The sequence below is a fragment of the Bombina bombina genome, chromosome 4 (genome assembly GCF_027579735.1).
Source record: "Bombina bombina isolate aBomBom1 chromosome 4, aBomBom1.pri, whole genome shotgun sequence".
NCBI lineage: Eukaryota > Metazoa > Chordata > Amphibia > Anura > Bombinatoridae > Bombina > Bombina bombina.
Window position 1 is genome coordinate 788,381,772 of NC_069502.1, and position 17,253 is coordinate 788,399,024.

The 17,253-nt window shown below is 41.4% G+C and overlaps 1 protein-coding gene across 1 annotated transcript in view; it reads left to right on the forward strand.

Annotated features, from left to right (window-relative positions):
- IGF2R (insulin like growth factor 2 receptor) overlaps positions 1-17,253 on the forward strand; it is a gene marked incomplete in the record, with an annotated part of 598,770 nt that overhangs the window by 241,749 nt on the left and 339,768 nt on the right. Inside the window, 1 exon segment of the mRNA XM_053711175.1 lies at positions 9,706-9,868. Coding sequence (XP_053567150.1) covers positions 9,706-9,868 — 163 coding nt within the window.

The window sequence follows — 17,253 nt, forward strand, 5'->3', positions numbered from 1 at the left end:
AGAATCAAGCGTTCAATTTCCATACCTTCAAATTTAATGATTTGAGATCCTGATGGAAAAATGGGCCTTGAGATAGGTCTGTCTGGTCTTAACGGAAGTGTTCAAGGTTGGCAACTGGCCATCCGAATGAGATCCGCATACCAAAACATGTGAGGCCATGCTGGAGCCACCAGCAGTACAAACGAACGTTCCATTAGAATTTTGAAAATCACTCTTGGAAGAAGAACTAGAGGCGGAAAGATATAGGCAGGATGATAATTCCAAGGAAGCGACAACGCGTCCACTGCTTCCGCCTGAGGATCCCTGGATCTGGACAGATACCTGGGAAGTTTCTTGTTTAGATGAGAGGCCATCAGATCTATTTCTGGAAGTCCCCAGATTTGAACAATCTGAAGAAATACCTCTGGGTGAAGAGACCATTCGCCCGGATGTAACGTCTGGCGACTGAGATAATCCGCTTCCCAATTGTCTACACCTGGGATGTGAACTGCAGAAATTAGACAGGAGCTGGATTCCACCCATAGAAGTATCCGAGATACTTCTTTCATAGCTTGAGGACTGTGAGTCCCACCTTGATGATTGACATACGCCACGGTTGTGACATTGTCTGTCTGAAAACAAATAAACGATTCTCTCTTCAGAAGAGGCCAGAACTGGAGAGCTCTGAAAATCGCACGGAGTTCCAAAATGTTGATTGGTAATCTCGCCTCCTGAGATTCCCAAACCCCCTGCGCTGTCAGAGATCCCCATACAGCTCCCCAACCTGAAATACTCGCATCTGATGAGATTACAGTCCAGGTTGGACAACCAAAAGAGGCCCCTTGAATTAGACGATGGTGATTCAACCACCAAGTCAGAGAAGATCGAACATTGGGATTTAAGGATATTATTTGTGATATCTTTGTATAATCCCTGCACCACTGGTTCAGCATACAAAGCTGAAGAGGTCTCATGTGAAAACGAGCAAAGGGGATCGCGTCCGATGCAGCAGTCATGAGACCTAGATTTTCCATGCACAAAGCTACCGAAGGGAATGATTGAGACTGAAGGTTTCGACAAGCTGAAACCAACTTCAGACGTCTCTTTTCTGTTAGAGACAAAGTCATGGACACTGAATCTATTTGAAAGCCCAAAAAGGTTACCTTTGTCTGAAGAATCAAAGAACTCTTTGGTAAATTGATCCTCCAACCATGTCTTTGAAGAAACAACACAAGTTGATTCGTATGAGATTCTGCAGAATGTAAAGACTGAGCAAGTAAATAAAACAATTAGAGACCAGCGCAAAATGAATTGAAAACAAACACCTATATATAAGGAAGATTCCCAATATTACTTCCAAAAGGACAAAAATTTAAATATAATACAAAATATAAGTGCGCAAAGTGGATGCTAAAGTTAACAATTAAAAAGGGGTTTTAAAATAAACTCAGAATTCTGAATGTTTGACCATGTGCAAAAATTTAAATCTAATATATTCAAATGCAGAGAGGTTTTTTATAGGTCCTCACACCAAAGGGTTAAAATTAATTCCCATATACTTAGATTAAATTAAATTAGTGGTGAATACACACATGAAACAAACCACATATGATTAAAATATATATTGTATTTTATAATGCTTAAAAACATGAAATGAACAATTTCAAAATACTCTTTCCAAAATTATGAATCTAACATTTATTTATTTAATACAATTGATAGTGACCGGCCCTAACTTATAAAACACATCTAAATTAATAACACATCTAAATTAATACCAGATAAATTGATAAAAGGACAAATATGATCACAAAATAAAGTGTAAGTTTTAAGGACTCAGATGGAAACTTTGTAATTAGTCCCAAAAGGAAAGTCCCAAACGATGTCCTTCCCAAGCTTTCCACAAAAGCACAATGCACGATGATAAGCAAGAAAAATCTTCTGATTCCTCCCAGCTGGTCCTGAGCAGCGTCTAGGTGGGAGACAGAAGCGTCCACTTGAAATTGGTGTATATAGTTTATACAACAAACAAATATCAGTACTTACACATAGGTACTGAAAGATCAGCGCCGCGCCCGATTCTCATCAAACACAGGTGTCCCAGTGTGTATAGGATCCACACAGGCTCTTCTCACAGCCTTAACACCAGCTCACTACAGAGAGTAGCCCAGAGTGATGTAAAAATCAAGGCGCCAAAAAATTTTTTTTATGTGGTATTAATTTAGATGTGTTATTAATTTAGATGTGTTTTATAAGTTAGGGCCGGTCACTATCAATTGTATTAAATAAATAAATGTTAGATTCATAATTTTTGCACATGGTCAAACATTCAGAATTCTGAGTTTATTTTAAAACCCCTTTTTAATTGTTTACTTTAGCATCCACTTTGCGCACTTATATTTTGTATTATATTTAAAAGACTGAGCAAGTACCAAGATATCGTCCAAATAAGGAAATACCACAATACCCTGTTCTCTGATTACAGAGAGAAGGGCACCGAGAACCTTTGAAAAGATCCTTGGAGCTGTTGCTAGGCCAAATGGAGGGGCAACAAACTGGTAATGCTTGTCTAGAAAAGAGAATCTCAGAAACTGATAGTGATCTGGATGAATTGGAATATGAAGATATGCATCCTGTAAATCTATTGTGGACATATAATGCCCTTGCTGAACAAAAGGCAGAATAGTCCTTATAGTCACCATTTTGAATGTTGGTATCCTTACATAACGATTCAATATTTTTAGATCCAGAACTGGTCTGAAGGAATTCTCCTTCTTTGGTACAATGAATAGATTTGAGTAAAACCGCAGACCCCGTTCTGGAACTGGCACAATTACCCCAGCCAACTCTAGATCTGAAACACATTTCAGAAATGCCTGAGCCTTCACTGGGTTTACTGGAATGCGAGAGAGAAAAAATCTTCTCACAGGTGGTCTTATCTTGAAACCTATTCTGTACCCTTGAGAAACAATGTTCTGAATCCAAAGACTGTGAATCGAATTGATCCAAATATCTTGAAAAATCGTAACCTGCCCCCTACCAGCTGTGCTGGAATGAGGGCCGCACTTTCATGCGGATTTGGGAGCTGGTTTTGACTTTCTAAAAGGCTTGGATTTATTCCAGACTGGAGAAGGTTTCCAAACGGAAACCGTTCCTTTAGGGGAAGGGTCAGGCTTCTGTTCTTTATTCTCACGAAAGGAACGAAAACGATTTGCAGCCCTGTATTTACCTTTAGATTTTTTGTCCTGAGGCAAAAAGGTTCCTTTCCCCCCAGTAACAGTTGAAATAATAGAATCCAACTGTGAACCAAATAATTTATTACCTTGGAAAGAAAGAGAAAGCAAAGTTGACTTAGAAGTCATATCTGCATTCCAAGATTTAAGCCATAAAGCTCTTCTAGCTAAAATAGCTAATGACATGTACCTGACATCAATTCTAATGATATCAAAAATGGCATCACAAATAAAGTTATTAGCATGTTGAAGAAGTTTAACAATGCTATAAGCATTATGGTCTGACACTTGTTGCGCTAAAGCCTCCAACCAGAAAGTGGTAGCTGCAGCAACATCAGCCAAAGAAATAGCAGGTCTAAGAAGGTTACCTGAACATAAATAAGCTCTCCTTAGAAAGGATTCAAGCTTCCTATCTAAAGGATCCTTAAAGGAAGTACTATCCGCCGTAGGAATAGTAGTACGTTTAGCAAGAGTAGAAATAGCCCCATCAACTTTAGGGATTTTGTCCCAAAACTCTAATCTATCAGATGGCACAGGGTACAATTTCTTAAACCTTTGAGAAGGAGTAAATGAAGTACCCAGACTATTCCATTCCCTAGAAATTACTTCTGAAATAGCATCAGGAACTGGAAAAACTTCTGGAATAACTACATGAGGTTTGAAAACCGAATTTAAACGCGTAGTAGATTTAGTATCAAGAGGACTAGACTCCTCCATATCGAATGCAATTAACACTTCTTTAAGTAAAGAACGAATAAACTCCATCTTAAATAAATATGAAGATTTATCTGTGTCAATATCTGAGGCAGAATCTTCTGAACCAGATAGATCCTCATCAGAAACAGATAAGTCAGAATGATGACGGTCACTTAAAAATTCATCTGAAATATGAGAAGTTTTAAAAAACCTTTTACGTTTACTAGAAGGAGGAATAACAGACAGAGCGTTCCTAATAGATTTAGAAACAAATTCTTTAACATTAACAGGGACATCCTGAACATTAGATGTTGAAGGAACAACAACAGGTAATGGATTATATTTATTACTAATGGAAACACAATCTGCATTAGAAAGTTTATCATGACAGTTATCACAAACAGCCGGAGGAACAGTTACTAAAAGTTTACAACAGATGAACTTAACTTTGGTAGAACCAGCACCAGGCAGCGTCTTTCCAGAAGTAGATTCTGATCCAGGGTCAGGTTGAGACATCTTGCAATATGTAATAGAAAAAACAACATATAAAGCAAAATTATCAAATTCCTTAAATGACAGTTTCAGGAATGGGGAAAAAAATGCCAAATGAACAAGCCTCTAGCAACCAGAAGCAATGAAAAATGAGACTGAAATAATGTGAAAAAAAGGTGGAGACAAGAATGACGCCCACATTTTTTGGCGCCAAGAATGACGCCCACATTATTGGCGCCAAGTACAACGCCCATATTTTTTGGTGCCAAGTATGACGCCACATCCTGTGACGCCGAAAAAAATGACGCCCACAATTTTGGCGCAAAAAAACGTCTGAACGTCAAAAAATGACGCAACCATGAACAAACTTCCAGCGTCAATTAGGGCTCCGGAAATGACAAAATTTTTGCGCCAAGAATGACGCAATAAATTGTAGCATTTTCAGCCCCCGCGAGCCTAACAGCCCACAGGGAAAAAAAGTCAATTGAAAAAATTCTTTTAAGGTAATAAAAAAATATTTAATCATATGCATTATCTCAAATAATAAAACTGACTGTCTGAAATAAGGAATACTGATTATCCTAAATCATGGCAAATATAAGTTTAAACACATATATTTTGAACTTTACAAATAAAGTGCCCAACCATAGCTTAAGAGTGTCATAATAAAATAAGACTTACTTACCCTAAGACACTCATCTACATATAGTAGACAGCCAAACCAGTACTGAAACGAGAATCAGTAGAGGTAATGGTATATAAGAGTATATCGTCAATCTGAAAAGGGAGGTTGGAGAAGAAATCTCAACGACCGATAACAGAGAACCTATGAAATAGATCCCCTAGAGGAAGACCATTGTATTCAAATAGGCAATACTCTCTTCACATCCCTCTGACATTCACTGCACTCTGAGAGGAAAACCGGGCTCCAGCCTGCTGCGAAGCGCATATCAACGTAGAATCTAGCACAAACTTACTTCACCACCTCCATGGGAGGCAAAGTTTGTAAAACTGAATTGTGGGTGTGGTGAGGGGTGTATTTATAGGCATTTTGAGGTTTGGGAAATTTTGCCCCTCCTGGTAGGAATGTATATCCCATATGTCACTAGCTCATGGACTCTTGCTAATTACATGAAAGAAATATAGCAGGTTATAGTTAAAGGGTCAAGAACCCTAATTTCTTTCTAATGACACGATGAGTCCACGGATCATCTAATTACTATTGGTAATATCACTCCTGCCCAGCAGGTGGCGGCAAAGAGCACCACAGCAAGGCTGTTAAATATCAACTCCCTTCCCTCCAACCCCAGTCATTCTCTTTGCCTACGTTAGAGCAAGGAAGTGGTTAAGTTAGTTGTTAGGAAAAGATTCTTCAAGCAAGATTTTATTATTTTTAAGCAGTGCAAGATTGTTCTGCTTTAGCGTGTAGCTGTAGTCCATATCAGTCTCTTCAGTAGAGCAGTGGTGGCTTTAAAGCAATGGGAACTTGTGGGACATAATTTTCACTGCGCCTCCCATGTATTTATGCTGCCCTATCCATGCAAGCCTGAGTAAGATTACTCAGTCTTTGTTTCTACCCACAGGTCCATGTGAGGGATCTGGCCTCCCAAACCTAGTGAGCTGCCGTGCTGCCTGGCAGAAGTATTAAGGTAAGTGCTAACTTTATGTTTTTCTGGGACATGCAGAGAAAAAGGATAGCACTTTTACTTTCATTGGGACAAGTTACATTCACCTATGACAGGGGAATATTTAGTAAGGGCAGCAGAGCAGGCATTGGGGATGAGGAGAATCTGGCTGTTGGTGGTGTATTGTTTTTTATACTTCACTCCTGATGGCTGTGGTAATTCATTTAACTTATCAGGAGTTTTCAGGTTACGCCCACGATGGGCGGAGTTAGATATACGGCGGCAGTTCCTATTGCGCTCCTTTTTTCTGGCCCTGTTTGTCACTTTCAGTGTCTCTGGAGGGAAGTTCAGCTGCGTCATAGATTCAGCAACGTTGCGGTTACGGACTGCAGTGTTTATAGTGTTGAGTCCGGATCAGTTACAAAGTAATTTACTTCATTGGCAGGCAGGTAAGCACCTCAACAATGCTAAGCTGAGGTGTAGAGTTATCTGGAAGTTATTTTGGGGGCTAAGGTGTAATTTTAATAACAGAAACATAAAGCAGCTATTTTGTTTGTTCTAAATTTAAAGGAACAGTAGCAATTTTTTTGTTTTTGTTTTGGGGGATATTTTCTGAATTAAATATCAGTTGTCTGTTTATTGGTGAATAAAGATGGACCAAGAATCCCTGCAAGATGTTGCATGTTCTTTATGTTTGTATGCTAATGTGGAACCACCAATCCCTTTCTGTTCCTCATGTATTGAGAGAACTTTGCATTAAGGGAACCTGCTTTTGCAGACCCTCTTGGGTGATTGTGACAACAGACTCCAGCCTTCTGGGATGGGGAGCAGTCTGGGGCTCTCTAAAGGCTCAGGGAACATGGACTCGGTCGGAGTCTGTTCTACCCATAAACATTCTGGAGCTGAGAGCAATCTTCAATGCTCTTCTGACCTGGCCTGAGTTAGCCTCGGCCCGGTTCATCATGTTCCAGTCGGACAATATAACTTCAGTGGCTTATATCAACCATCAGGGAGGAACTTGGAGTTCCTTGGCCATGACTGAGGTAGCCAAGATCATTCAGTGGGCGGAGACCCACAATTGCTGTCTGTCGGCGATCCACATCCCAGGAGTAGACAACTGGGAGGCGGACTTCCTGAGCAGGCAGACCTTTCACCCGGGGGAGTGGGAACTCCATCCGGAAGTGTTTTCCAGCCTGATTCTCAAATAAGGTCCGCCGGAATTGGATCACATGGCATGTCGGCAGAATTCCAAGCTTCCGAGGTATGGGTCGAGGTCAAGGGACCCTCAGGCTGTACTGATAGACGTTCTGGCGGTACTTTGGAATTTCAGTTTCGCATTCCTATTTCCTCCGTTCGCTCTTCTACCTCGGGTCGTCGGTGATCCTCATTGCACCGGCGTGGCCTTGCAGGATTTGGTATGCAGACCTGGTGGACATGTCATCTCTTCCAACTTGGAGACTTCCGTTGAGGAAGGACCTTCTACTTCAAAGGTCCTTCCTTCACCCAAATCTAGTTTCTCTGAAGCTGACTGCTTGTTGATTGAACGCTTAATTTTATCCAAGCGTGGATTTTCGGAATTGGTCATTGAGACCATGATTCAGGCTCGTAAACCTGTGACTAAAAAGATTTACCATAAGATATGGCGTAAATATCTATATTGGTGTGATTCCAAGGGCTACTGTTGGAGTAGAGTTAGGATTCATAGAATCCTGTCCTTTCTCCAAAAAGGTTTGGAGAAGGGTTTATCTGCAAGTTCCCTAAAGGGTCAAATATCTTTCATGTCTATTTTGTTACATAAAGGTCTAGCGGTCGTCTCAGGCGTGCAATCATTTTGTCAGGATCAGGCCTGTGTTTAAACCAGTTACTCCTTCCTGGAGTCTTAATTTAGTTCTTAAGGTTCTTCAAGGGGCTCCGTTTGAGCCTATGCATTCCTTAGATATTAAGTTGTTATCTTGGAAAGTTGTGTTTCTTGTTGCTATTTCATCTGCTCGTAGAGTGTCAGAGCTCTCGGCATTACAGTATGAGTCTCCTTACCTTATTTTTCATTCGGATAAGGTGGTTTTGCGTACTATGTTAGGGTTTCTCCCTAAAGTAATTTCAGACCGGAACATTAATCAGGAGATTGTTGTTCCTTCCTTGTGTCCTAATCCTTCTTCTCAAAAGGAATGGCTTCTGCACAATCTGGACGTGGTGCGTGCATTAAAATTCTATTTACAGGCGACTAAAGATTTTCGTCAGTCTTCTGCTCTGCTTGTGGTATTCTCAGGGAAATGTAAGGGACAGAAAGTTATGGCTACTTCTTTCTTTGTGGCTGAAACTGCTGGACAGCAGCCTCCTGAGAGAATCACTGCTCATTCTACGAGGGCTGTTTCCTCTTCCTGGGCATTCAAAAATGAATCTTCTGTGGAACAGATTTGCAAGGCTGCAACTTGGTCCTCTCCACACTTTTTCAAAATTCTATAAATTTGACACTTTTGCCTTGGCTGAGGCCTCTTTTGGGAGAAAGGTTCTTCAAGCAGTGGTGCCTTCCGTTTAGGTTCCGTGTCTTGTCCCTCCCTTATCATCTGTGTACTCTAGCTTGGGTATTGATTCCCAATAGTAATTAGATGATCCGTGGACTCATCGTGTCATTAGAAAGAAACAATGTATGCTTACCTGATAAATTTATTTCTTGACACGATGAGTCCACGGCCCGCCCTGTTCTTTAGACAGGTTGTTGGTATGTTATAAACTTCAGACACTGCACTTTGTTGCTTCCTTTCTCTCCTTTGCTTCGGTCGAATGACTGGGGTTGGAGTGATATTTAACAGCCTTGCTGTGGTGCTCTTTGCTGCCTCCTGCTGGGCAGGAGTGATATTCCCAATAGTAACTAGATGATCCGTGGACTCATCGTGTCAAGAAAGAAAGAAATTTATCAGGTAAGCATAAATTTTGTCTATTTTTCTTTCAGGACTCGGATAGAACTTTTTAATTTATTTCTATGATCAAATTTGCTTCATTCTTTTGATATCCTTTGCTGAATGAGCACCAATGTACTACGGAGAGCTAGCTGAACACATCTAGTCAACCAATCACAAGAGACACATTTGTTTAGGCTCCAACTAGTAAAGGATATTTACATATTTTTAAAAATGGATACTAAGATAACAAAGTACATTTGAAAATAGAAGTGAATTTAAAATTGCATGCTCAATCAGATGTATGCAAAATTAGTTTTGATTTTCCTATCCCTTTAAAAATGTTTAATATACAATGAAATATACAATGCTTAACCTGCCATATATTTAACCTTTCTCTAAAAGCACACACCATTTAAGAGGCTTCTCTGGGTGTCTTTTGTTGAAAAGTATACCTAGGTAGCAATGCACTACTGGAATCTAGCTGTTGGTAGATGTACATATATGTTGCTTGGAATTGGCTTTCCCAATTTTGTGCTCAGCTAGCTGGCTCCCAATACTGCCTTGCTGCTCCTTCAACAAAGGCAACCATGAGAATGTAGGACATTTGATAATAGAGGTAAATCGGTAAGTTGTTTACAATTATATGCCCTATCTGTATCATAAAGGAAACATTTTGGGTTTCATGTCCGTTTTGCAATGAAACAACTTATGTATGAGTTGCAACTAATTTTCTGAATAAATATGCTCTGGTAAATTTGGTCTTTTCTATTTTTTTTCTAGCTTATCTAAGTCACATGATGGACATGCCGTAAACTGGTATGCAATGGACAGTAAATCTGAAAAACATAAGAAATATTACATAAACGTATGCCAATCCATAATTCCAGTGCCAGGATGTGATCGCTTTGCCTCTGTTTGCCAGATGGAATATAATTTACAGTCAGTAAGTATGAATAACCTGACAACTACAAAAAAAATCTTTCTTTCTCCCAGGAGGAGACTTGTGTGATGGGCTTATGTTAGAAGTATTAGTAAAGGATTTCATAAAATTCAAGAAAACTCATTGGGTCCTGAGTCAGTAATTTTATAAGCCTTTCATAAATTATAGTTGAGCTTGTTAATATACTGTAGAATAGACTTGTGGCAGAACGCGTAAGAACAAATTCTAAAATAGAATTTTGATGTAACTTGAATATGCATAAGTCTTTGGACTTTCTTCAACTTCACTGGGCAGTTTAGGGCAGTATTAGTACAAGGTTTGGCTTGAGTGTCCAAATTAAAGGACCAGTAAATACAGTAGATTTGCATTATCAACAAATGCATAATAAAAAGGCAATGCAATAGAACTTTAGTCGAAGTAGTAGATTTTTTTTTCCCCTGACAAATGTCAGTTATGTATATTTTGACTTTATCATGTGGCAGCCATCAGCCAATAACAAATGCATATACGTATAGTCTGTGAATTCTTGCACATGCTCAGTAGGAGATGACTCAAGTGTAAAAATAAAAATACTGTCCATATTTTGTTAATGGAAGTAAATTGGAAAGTTGTTTAATATTGCTGCTCTATCTGAATCATGAAAGTTTAATTTTGACTTGTCCCTTTAATATGGCAGATTAAATTACAGAACTCAAAGTTTAAAAAAATGTGGATTCTTTCAGTGAATTGCCACTGTTCAATTGGTACATCATCCCCCAACCTGTAATACCTCTGCATGTCCACTTCATTCCCTGCTTGTCCTCATTCCTTACCTCTTTTCCTGCTTGCACTTCCTTCAAAGTACTGTTGGCTCTTGCTTGTTTTCCCTTCATTCTACATTGTCTTGTGTTTATTTAGCCTTCATTCCTCATGTCCTGTTTCTTTTCCCTTCATTCCTCATTGTCCTTTGCTTGTTTTCCCTTCATTCCTCATTGTCCTTTGCTTGTTTTCCCTTCATTCCTCATTGTCCTTTGCTTGTTTTTACCTTCATTCCTCATTGTCCTGTACTCCCCCCCCCTGCATTCCTCTTGTCCTGTGCTTGTTCTCCCTTCATTCCTCATTGTCCTTTGCTTGTTTTCCCTTCATTCCTCATTGTCCTTTGCTTGTTTTACCTTCATTCCTCATTGTCCTTTGCTTGTTTTTACCTTAATTCCTCATTGTCCTGTACTCCCCCCCCCCCTGCATTCCTCTTGTCCAGTGCTTGTTTTCCCTTCATTCCTCATTGTCCAGTGCTTGTTTTCCCTTCATTCCTCATTGTCCAGTGCTCGTTTTCCCTTCATTCCTCATTGTCCAGTGCTTGTTTTACCTTCATTCCTCATTGTCCTGTGCTTGTTCTCCCTTCATTCCTCTTGTCCTGTGCTTGTTCTCCCTTCATTCCTCATTGTCCAGTGCTTGTTTTCCCTTCATTCCTCATTGTCCTGCGCTTGTTTTACCTTCATTCCTCATTGTCCTGTGCTTTCCCCCCTTCATTCCACTTGTCCTGTGCTTGTTCTCCCTTCATTCCTCTTGTCCAGTGCTTGTTTTCCCTTCATTCCTCATTGTCCAGTGCTTGTTTCCCTTCATTCCTCATTGTCATTTGCTTGTTTTACCTTCATTCCTCATTGTCCTGTGCTTTCCCCGCTTCATTCCTCTTGTCCTGTGCTTGTTCTCCCTTCATTCCTCTTGTCCAGTGCTTGTTTTCCCTTCATTCCTCATTGTCCAGTGCTTGTTTCCCTTCATTCCTCATTGTCCAGTGCTTGTTTCCCTTCATTCCTCATTGTCATTTGCTTGTTTTCCCTTCATTCCTCATTGTCCTGCGCTTTCCCCCCCCTTCATTCCTCATTGTCCTGTGCTTGTTTTATTCCTCATTGTCCTGTGCTTGTTTTTTCTTCATTCTTCTTTATCCGGTGCCTGTTTATCCTTTATTCCTCATTGTGCTGTAGCACAGGGGAAATAATTAGCTGATTGCTAAACAGGGTTATCAACCCAGAGGCAGAACTTTTCTTCACTTTCTGCGATTACATAATTTTTTTTTTTTTTTTTTAGCTAAACATAATATGCGAAATGAGCGTGTAACTATGTAATTTAACAACGTGTTGATTAACTGGAGGGAAAAGTATTTTTTATTTTTATAATCTAGTGCTACAGTTGAAATTGCATTGCAAATTAGTTGCAGACAAAAAAGTCACGTGAATTTTTTTTTTTTTCCTTTTCTCTTGGTAGTAATGTAGTAATAAAATGGTGCATTGTTTACATGAAAATCTTAAATTCAGAAGTCACAGCTTTGCAGACTAGGAACTACTGGGGCTTAAAAAAAAAAAAACCTGAGAGACAGTTAACAATAAATGCACTGCTGCTTTGCAGCGCTACTCCGTATTTGACTGTTCTCTTTAAACAGCACTTTTCTCTGGATGCGCTATGTTAAAGGGGCAGTAAACACCAGAATGTTTGTTGCTTAAAAATGTAGATAATCCCTTTATTACCCATTCCCCAGTTTTGCATAACCAGCACAGTTATAATACACTTTTTACCTCTGTGATTACCTTGTATCTAAGCCTCTGCAAACTGCCCCCTTATTTCAGTTCTTTTGAAAGACTTGCATTTTTAGCCAATCAGTGCTGACTCCTAGGAGCTTCAGATGCCTGAGCTCAATGTTATCTATGTGAAACACATGAACTAACACCCTCTAGTGGTGAAAAAATGTCAAAATGCGTTCAGATTAAAGGCGGACTTCAAGGTCTAAGAATTTAGCATATCAACCTCCTAGGTTTAGCTTTCAACAAGAATACCAAGAGAACAAAGCAAAATTGGTAATAAAAGTAAATTGGAAAGTTGTTTAAAATTACATGCCCTATTTAAATCATGAAAGTTGTTTTTTTTACTGGACTGTCCCTTTAAGGAAAACGTACACAGTGCAGCCAAGAGCACAGCACTGTTTGAAGAGAACAGTCTAATGTTGAGCATCGCTGTAAAGTTAAAAGCACTAACAATTCCTGCATGTGTCCTGTTCTTTCTGCAGTCATACTGCATTTTCTGCAATGACATCTCAGATCACAGCATGTTCTGCCTTGGGGGTTATCAACCTGTTCTCACCCAAGGTAATCCTGAAAATCTGGCCTGTTAGGGAGGCACAATGACAGGTTTGAAAATCCCTTGCTCTATGTGAAAAGGGCAGCATCTAATGGATGAAATCAGTAAATATACATGTGTGTATTTATGTGAAAATATACGATATTATAAATATGTATATATATGAATGCACCTTATTAAGGTGCTATATTTGTAAATACGGTTGAGGAGAAGTCTCTGTATTATTCACATATAATAATAGTGCACATTTTATTAAACATACTGTAAGAGTATGATACATGAAGTTTCATACAAAGATAGATATTTGAGTTTATAGCATCATACAAAGTTAATTTGTATTTCTTTTTCTTCTTAAAAGGAAAGAGTCCACAGCTGCATTCATTACTTTTGGGAATTCAGAACCTGGCCACCAGGAGGAGGCAAAGACAACACAGCCAAAGGCTTAAATACCTCCCCCACTTTCCTCATCCCCCAGTTATTCTTTGCCTTTTGTCACAGGAGGTTGGCAGAGAAGTGTCAGAAGTTCGAGATAGTCTCTTATGGAGGGTAGTACTCTTCGCAATGGGACTGGAGTTTTAAGTGATGCTGTCAGCCTCTCAGTGAGAGCATGGATGAAAGTTAGTCCGGAGATGCAGGGAGAGTTTTCCTGAGAACCCATCCCGACTCACTTGCTAATCAGCGTTGACGAGTTTCGCTGCCTACCTTTCTTCACTCAAGTCCATGTCAGAAGCGAGACTACTATCTGTCACACTTGTAGGGCCGTGTTCCTGTTCTATGGCGTAGATTCCGGTAAGAACGTTTAGTTTTATTTCAGTATGAGATGTATTATTGAAGAAACAAGGTAGGGTCCCAGTGGGACTCCTTTTATCCTAAATGAGGAATCATGGGTTAATATCTCCTGAAGGGGTGGGGGGGGGGGTATTGAACAGGGGGGACTTTAATGTTTATGTGGTTCTATCTGCAATGTGTAGCTATACTTAGGCTCACGGCCTTTTTCGGAACATAACGGCCTACTTTTAATGACACGATCTCTCAAGATTGCGTGCCTTTTTTGTGACTGGCACGGTGCACCTCGTGATGGGTGCGGTTACGTTGTTTTCTTTCCACTTCTGTATGCTGACCGTGTGCGGCTGAGAGAGTCTAGCTTGTGGGTTGTCTGGTTCACAGGAGGTGGTGAGTGCCCCAGCCATTGGGGGTGTCAAAGTGTGCCACTTAGTTTTGTCTTTTTGTAATCCCAAGATATGGAGGATTCTGATATACGTGGCACGGATGCCTCCGATACGGAGGATGTGTCGTGATGAATATGAAATGGCCCGGGTAATCAATGCCCATTAGTTATGTTCCGGGTGCTGTTCTAGAGTACTCTCTCTTCTCCTGAATCTGGGAGCTTAGAGTGCGTTGAGCCATATGCCTCCGAGGTGTCTATGACCCGTGAGGCGCGTGCCCAAGACCCTTTCCCGGCTACGCACGCAGGTGTCCCTATGGCCTTCACTCCTTCTCTGGAGAGTGGCTTGTTTCCGCCAGAGGTTACGGCACGGTTTCCGCATGGCCATTTCTATGGCGCTGTCTCATTTATATTTCCCAAGTGAAGTATTTCTCCGATACTGTCCATGCTCCGTTAACCTAGGTCCATCGAGTGTCAGATCGCCCGTTTCAGTTTGGCCTTTTGGGAATATGTTGGCCCCAATCTCGGAGCCGAGGTCTCCAGTAGATCCGGCGAGGAGTGATTTTGCCTTCCGTTATAGGCTGGCTCGCCTTCAGGTTCTTTTAAGGCATGTTTTGGCAATGTTAGAGGATCCCAGTCCTAGTGGTCGGAGGGATCCGAGGCCTTAGAAGCTGGATGGCAAAATGGATATGACATTAGGGAATGAAGTCAATCTCCTTATCCGTCTTCATTTTATGTTTGTTTATGTTTTTCGGTTCCATTTCTGAGCTTTGGTAAATGGGGCCTCTACTCGGCTGGTCCTGTTGTCGTCCTCATTCACCTTGGGCATTCACCCGATGGGTGCTACCTTTCATTTTATTTGTCATCCGAATGGATGTGTTTGTGTTTAATTTGCTTTTCCTTAAGCTCAGGTCTGTTAGATTTTAGTTTTTATGAATGTTCTTCTCTGAAACTGATACTTGCGAGTAGTGGTCACGTGGGCACTCCCTCGGGAGTTGCGCACTTGTTGAATATTAGAATTTTTCGTTTCTAGTTCATTTATCGATCCTTTGGGACAAATTTTTCTTGGACCGTGAACAGTTCCAGAGTGTCCTTATACCAGGCTGGTACTAGTCGGGCGCTTTTTCAGCTGTTACCAGGGTTCATGTTACCTTTGTGGTGCTGGGAATGCCTCTTGGCCTATTCTATGGACTCCGGGCTCGGATCCTGCCGAAGTATGAGGCTTGTGGTTTATATGCAACTTCTCCAGATGGAGGGTTGTGCGTGCCAATCTAAGGTTGGTCAGTTCGGGCTACTCGCCTGGGCTATGACTCTGCTTCCTGCAGTCGACTTCTAGGTTCTTTAAGTTCCCGGGGACATAAAACCATTATTTCCATTAAATGGAAGTTGGGAGATGTGTGTGATCTGTTTGGTCTGGTGTGCCAGGTGATAATGTTTGGGTTTTCACTCAAGGTTCTTCCGGATGCTGACTCTTTAGCCTATTGCGTTTTTTCTTGCGGTGGCACGGGCATGTTTGTCTTTCTCTGTTCTGAGTTATATTACTGTTAGAGGTGGTATGCAGGGGTTCCCTGCCTTCTGTGGGAGCTACGGCTCCAGCGTTTGCCTGCTCAAGGTAGTTTTCCTTGAATAATAGCTTCTTCAAGCTCTCAGTTGTCTTTTCCATTCTAATACCCTCGGTCAGACTACGGTCTTTGACGTTCGGGGTTTATTGCATCCTCAATATTACGCTAGCCTTGGGGCTTGTCAGTAGAAGTGTTGAGGTTGGGTACGGAGGGCCACCCTTCGAGGGTCAGGCAGTTGTCCATTTTTCCTCGATACTCCGTTTGGGTTTTTCATGGGCGGTGCCTTACGTTAATTTTCTGAGATGGCGGGCAGGGCCCTGGGTTATCATTTACCTTTGGGTATTGATGTTACCCTGCCTGTGTGTGTATCACATGTTGCCGCTTGCCTACAAGATTTCTTGCAATCCATTTGCACTGGGTGCTAATTCTCAGAGTGTAAAGGAATCTTTCGTGACTCTTGGGTTTGAGGCTATTTCTAGATCGCCAAGTCTACGGACTTTAGAGGTGCGCTCCTCCTTGAAGGAGGCAGTTTACGGTTCTTTCGGAGATTGGATCTTTTGATCAACCATTGTCGAGGACCCTGGCCTTGGTCCATGTCTCCATGGATGGCTGTGGACGTTTGGGATCACGCTTGTGGTCCCACTGGCCCCTTTCTTGGGGGGCTGGGTCTCTGTGAGAGATGACTATCTGACTGTGGCTTAAGCTTTAGGTCTTTCTGATGGGTCCTTACTGGTCTTCTGGTGCATTTACAATGTTCCTGTAGACTCAAGGTTTTTTTCAACTGGGTTTGCTATGTGGCCGAGGGATCCCGCCTCTATGGTTGGGAGTTTTTCCATTGTTTTTCATTCCCTTCTCTTCCAGAGTAGGTTTTGGGTTTTCCGGGTTCGGAAATTACCTTAGTATTCATGGAGTCCTGGGGGTCCTTGGTTCTGCCTTGCAGGTTTTTTTTTCCTTCCTGTGTTTCAAGTTCCTGGGAGGGGAGCTGTGATGTAGTGTCTGGTTCCTCCATTCCTGCAGCAGGAGGCTGAGGGTTTGCTCCCGTGGGGGCTTCTACTATGTGGTTCAATATATGGATGCTGAGCTTTTTGGGGGACTTCTTCTCTTGGGAAGTGTGCCCTTTTTGCCCACGACGGCGTGTAGGGGGTCTCGTACCTGAGCACAGTGTTTCTCCTGACTCACGGTAGCATGCCGTTTGTAGCAGCAGTCTAACAGGGGACTTTGTCCCTCGTTGATCCTCTCTTCCTTTTCCTGTAGTCTGGGACTCTTGTCATCGGTCTTTTAATTAGCCTTTGGCTGGGACCATTATCCTGGAGGGAAGGTTGGGGATCAGTTACTCTATGCAGTGTTGACCGTTTTCTGCTGTTGGTCCTCTCTTTGAGGGAGGACTTTGGATGTCCTCCTCCTTCCTACTGGCGTCTGGTGCCGGGAGGGGGCGCTCCTTGGAGCCGCTATTCGGTGGGCTGTAAGCCCTTGGAGTTTTGCAGTTTTAACCATCTACAGCAATTTGCTCAGTGATGGTATATCCCGTTACAGCTAATTGCTTTTGTCTGGAT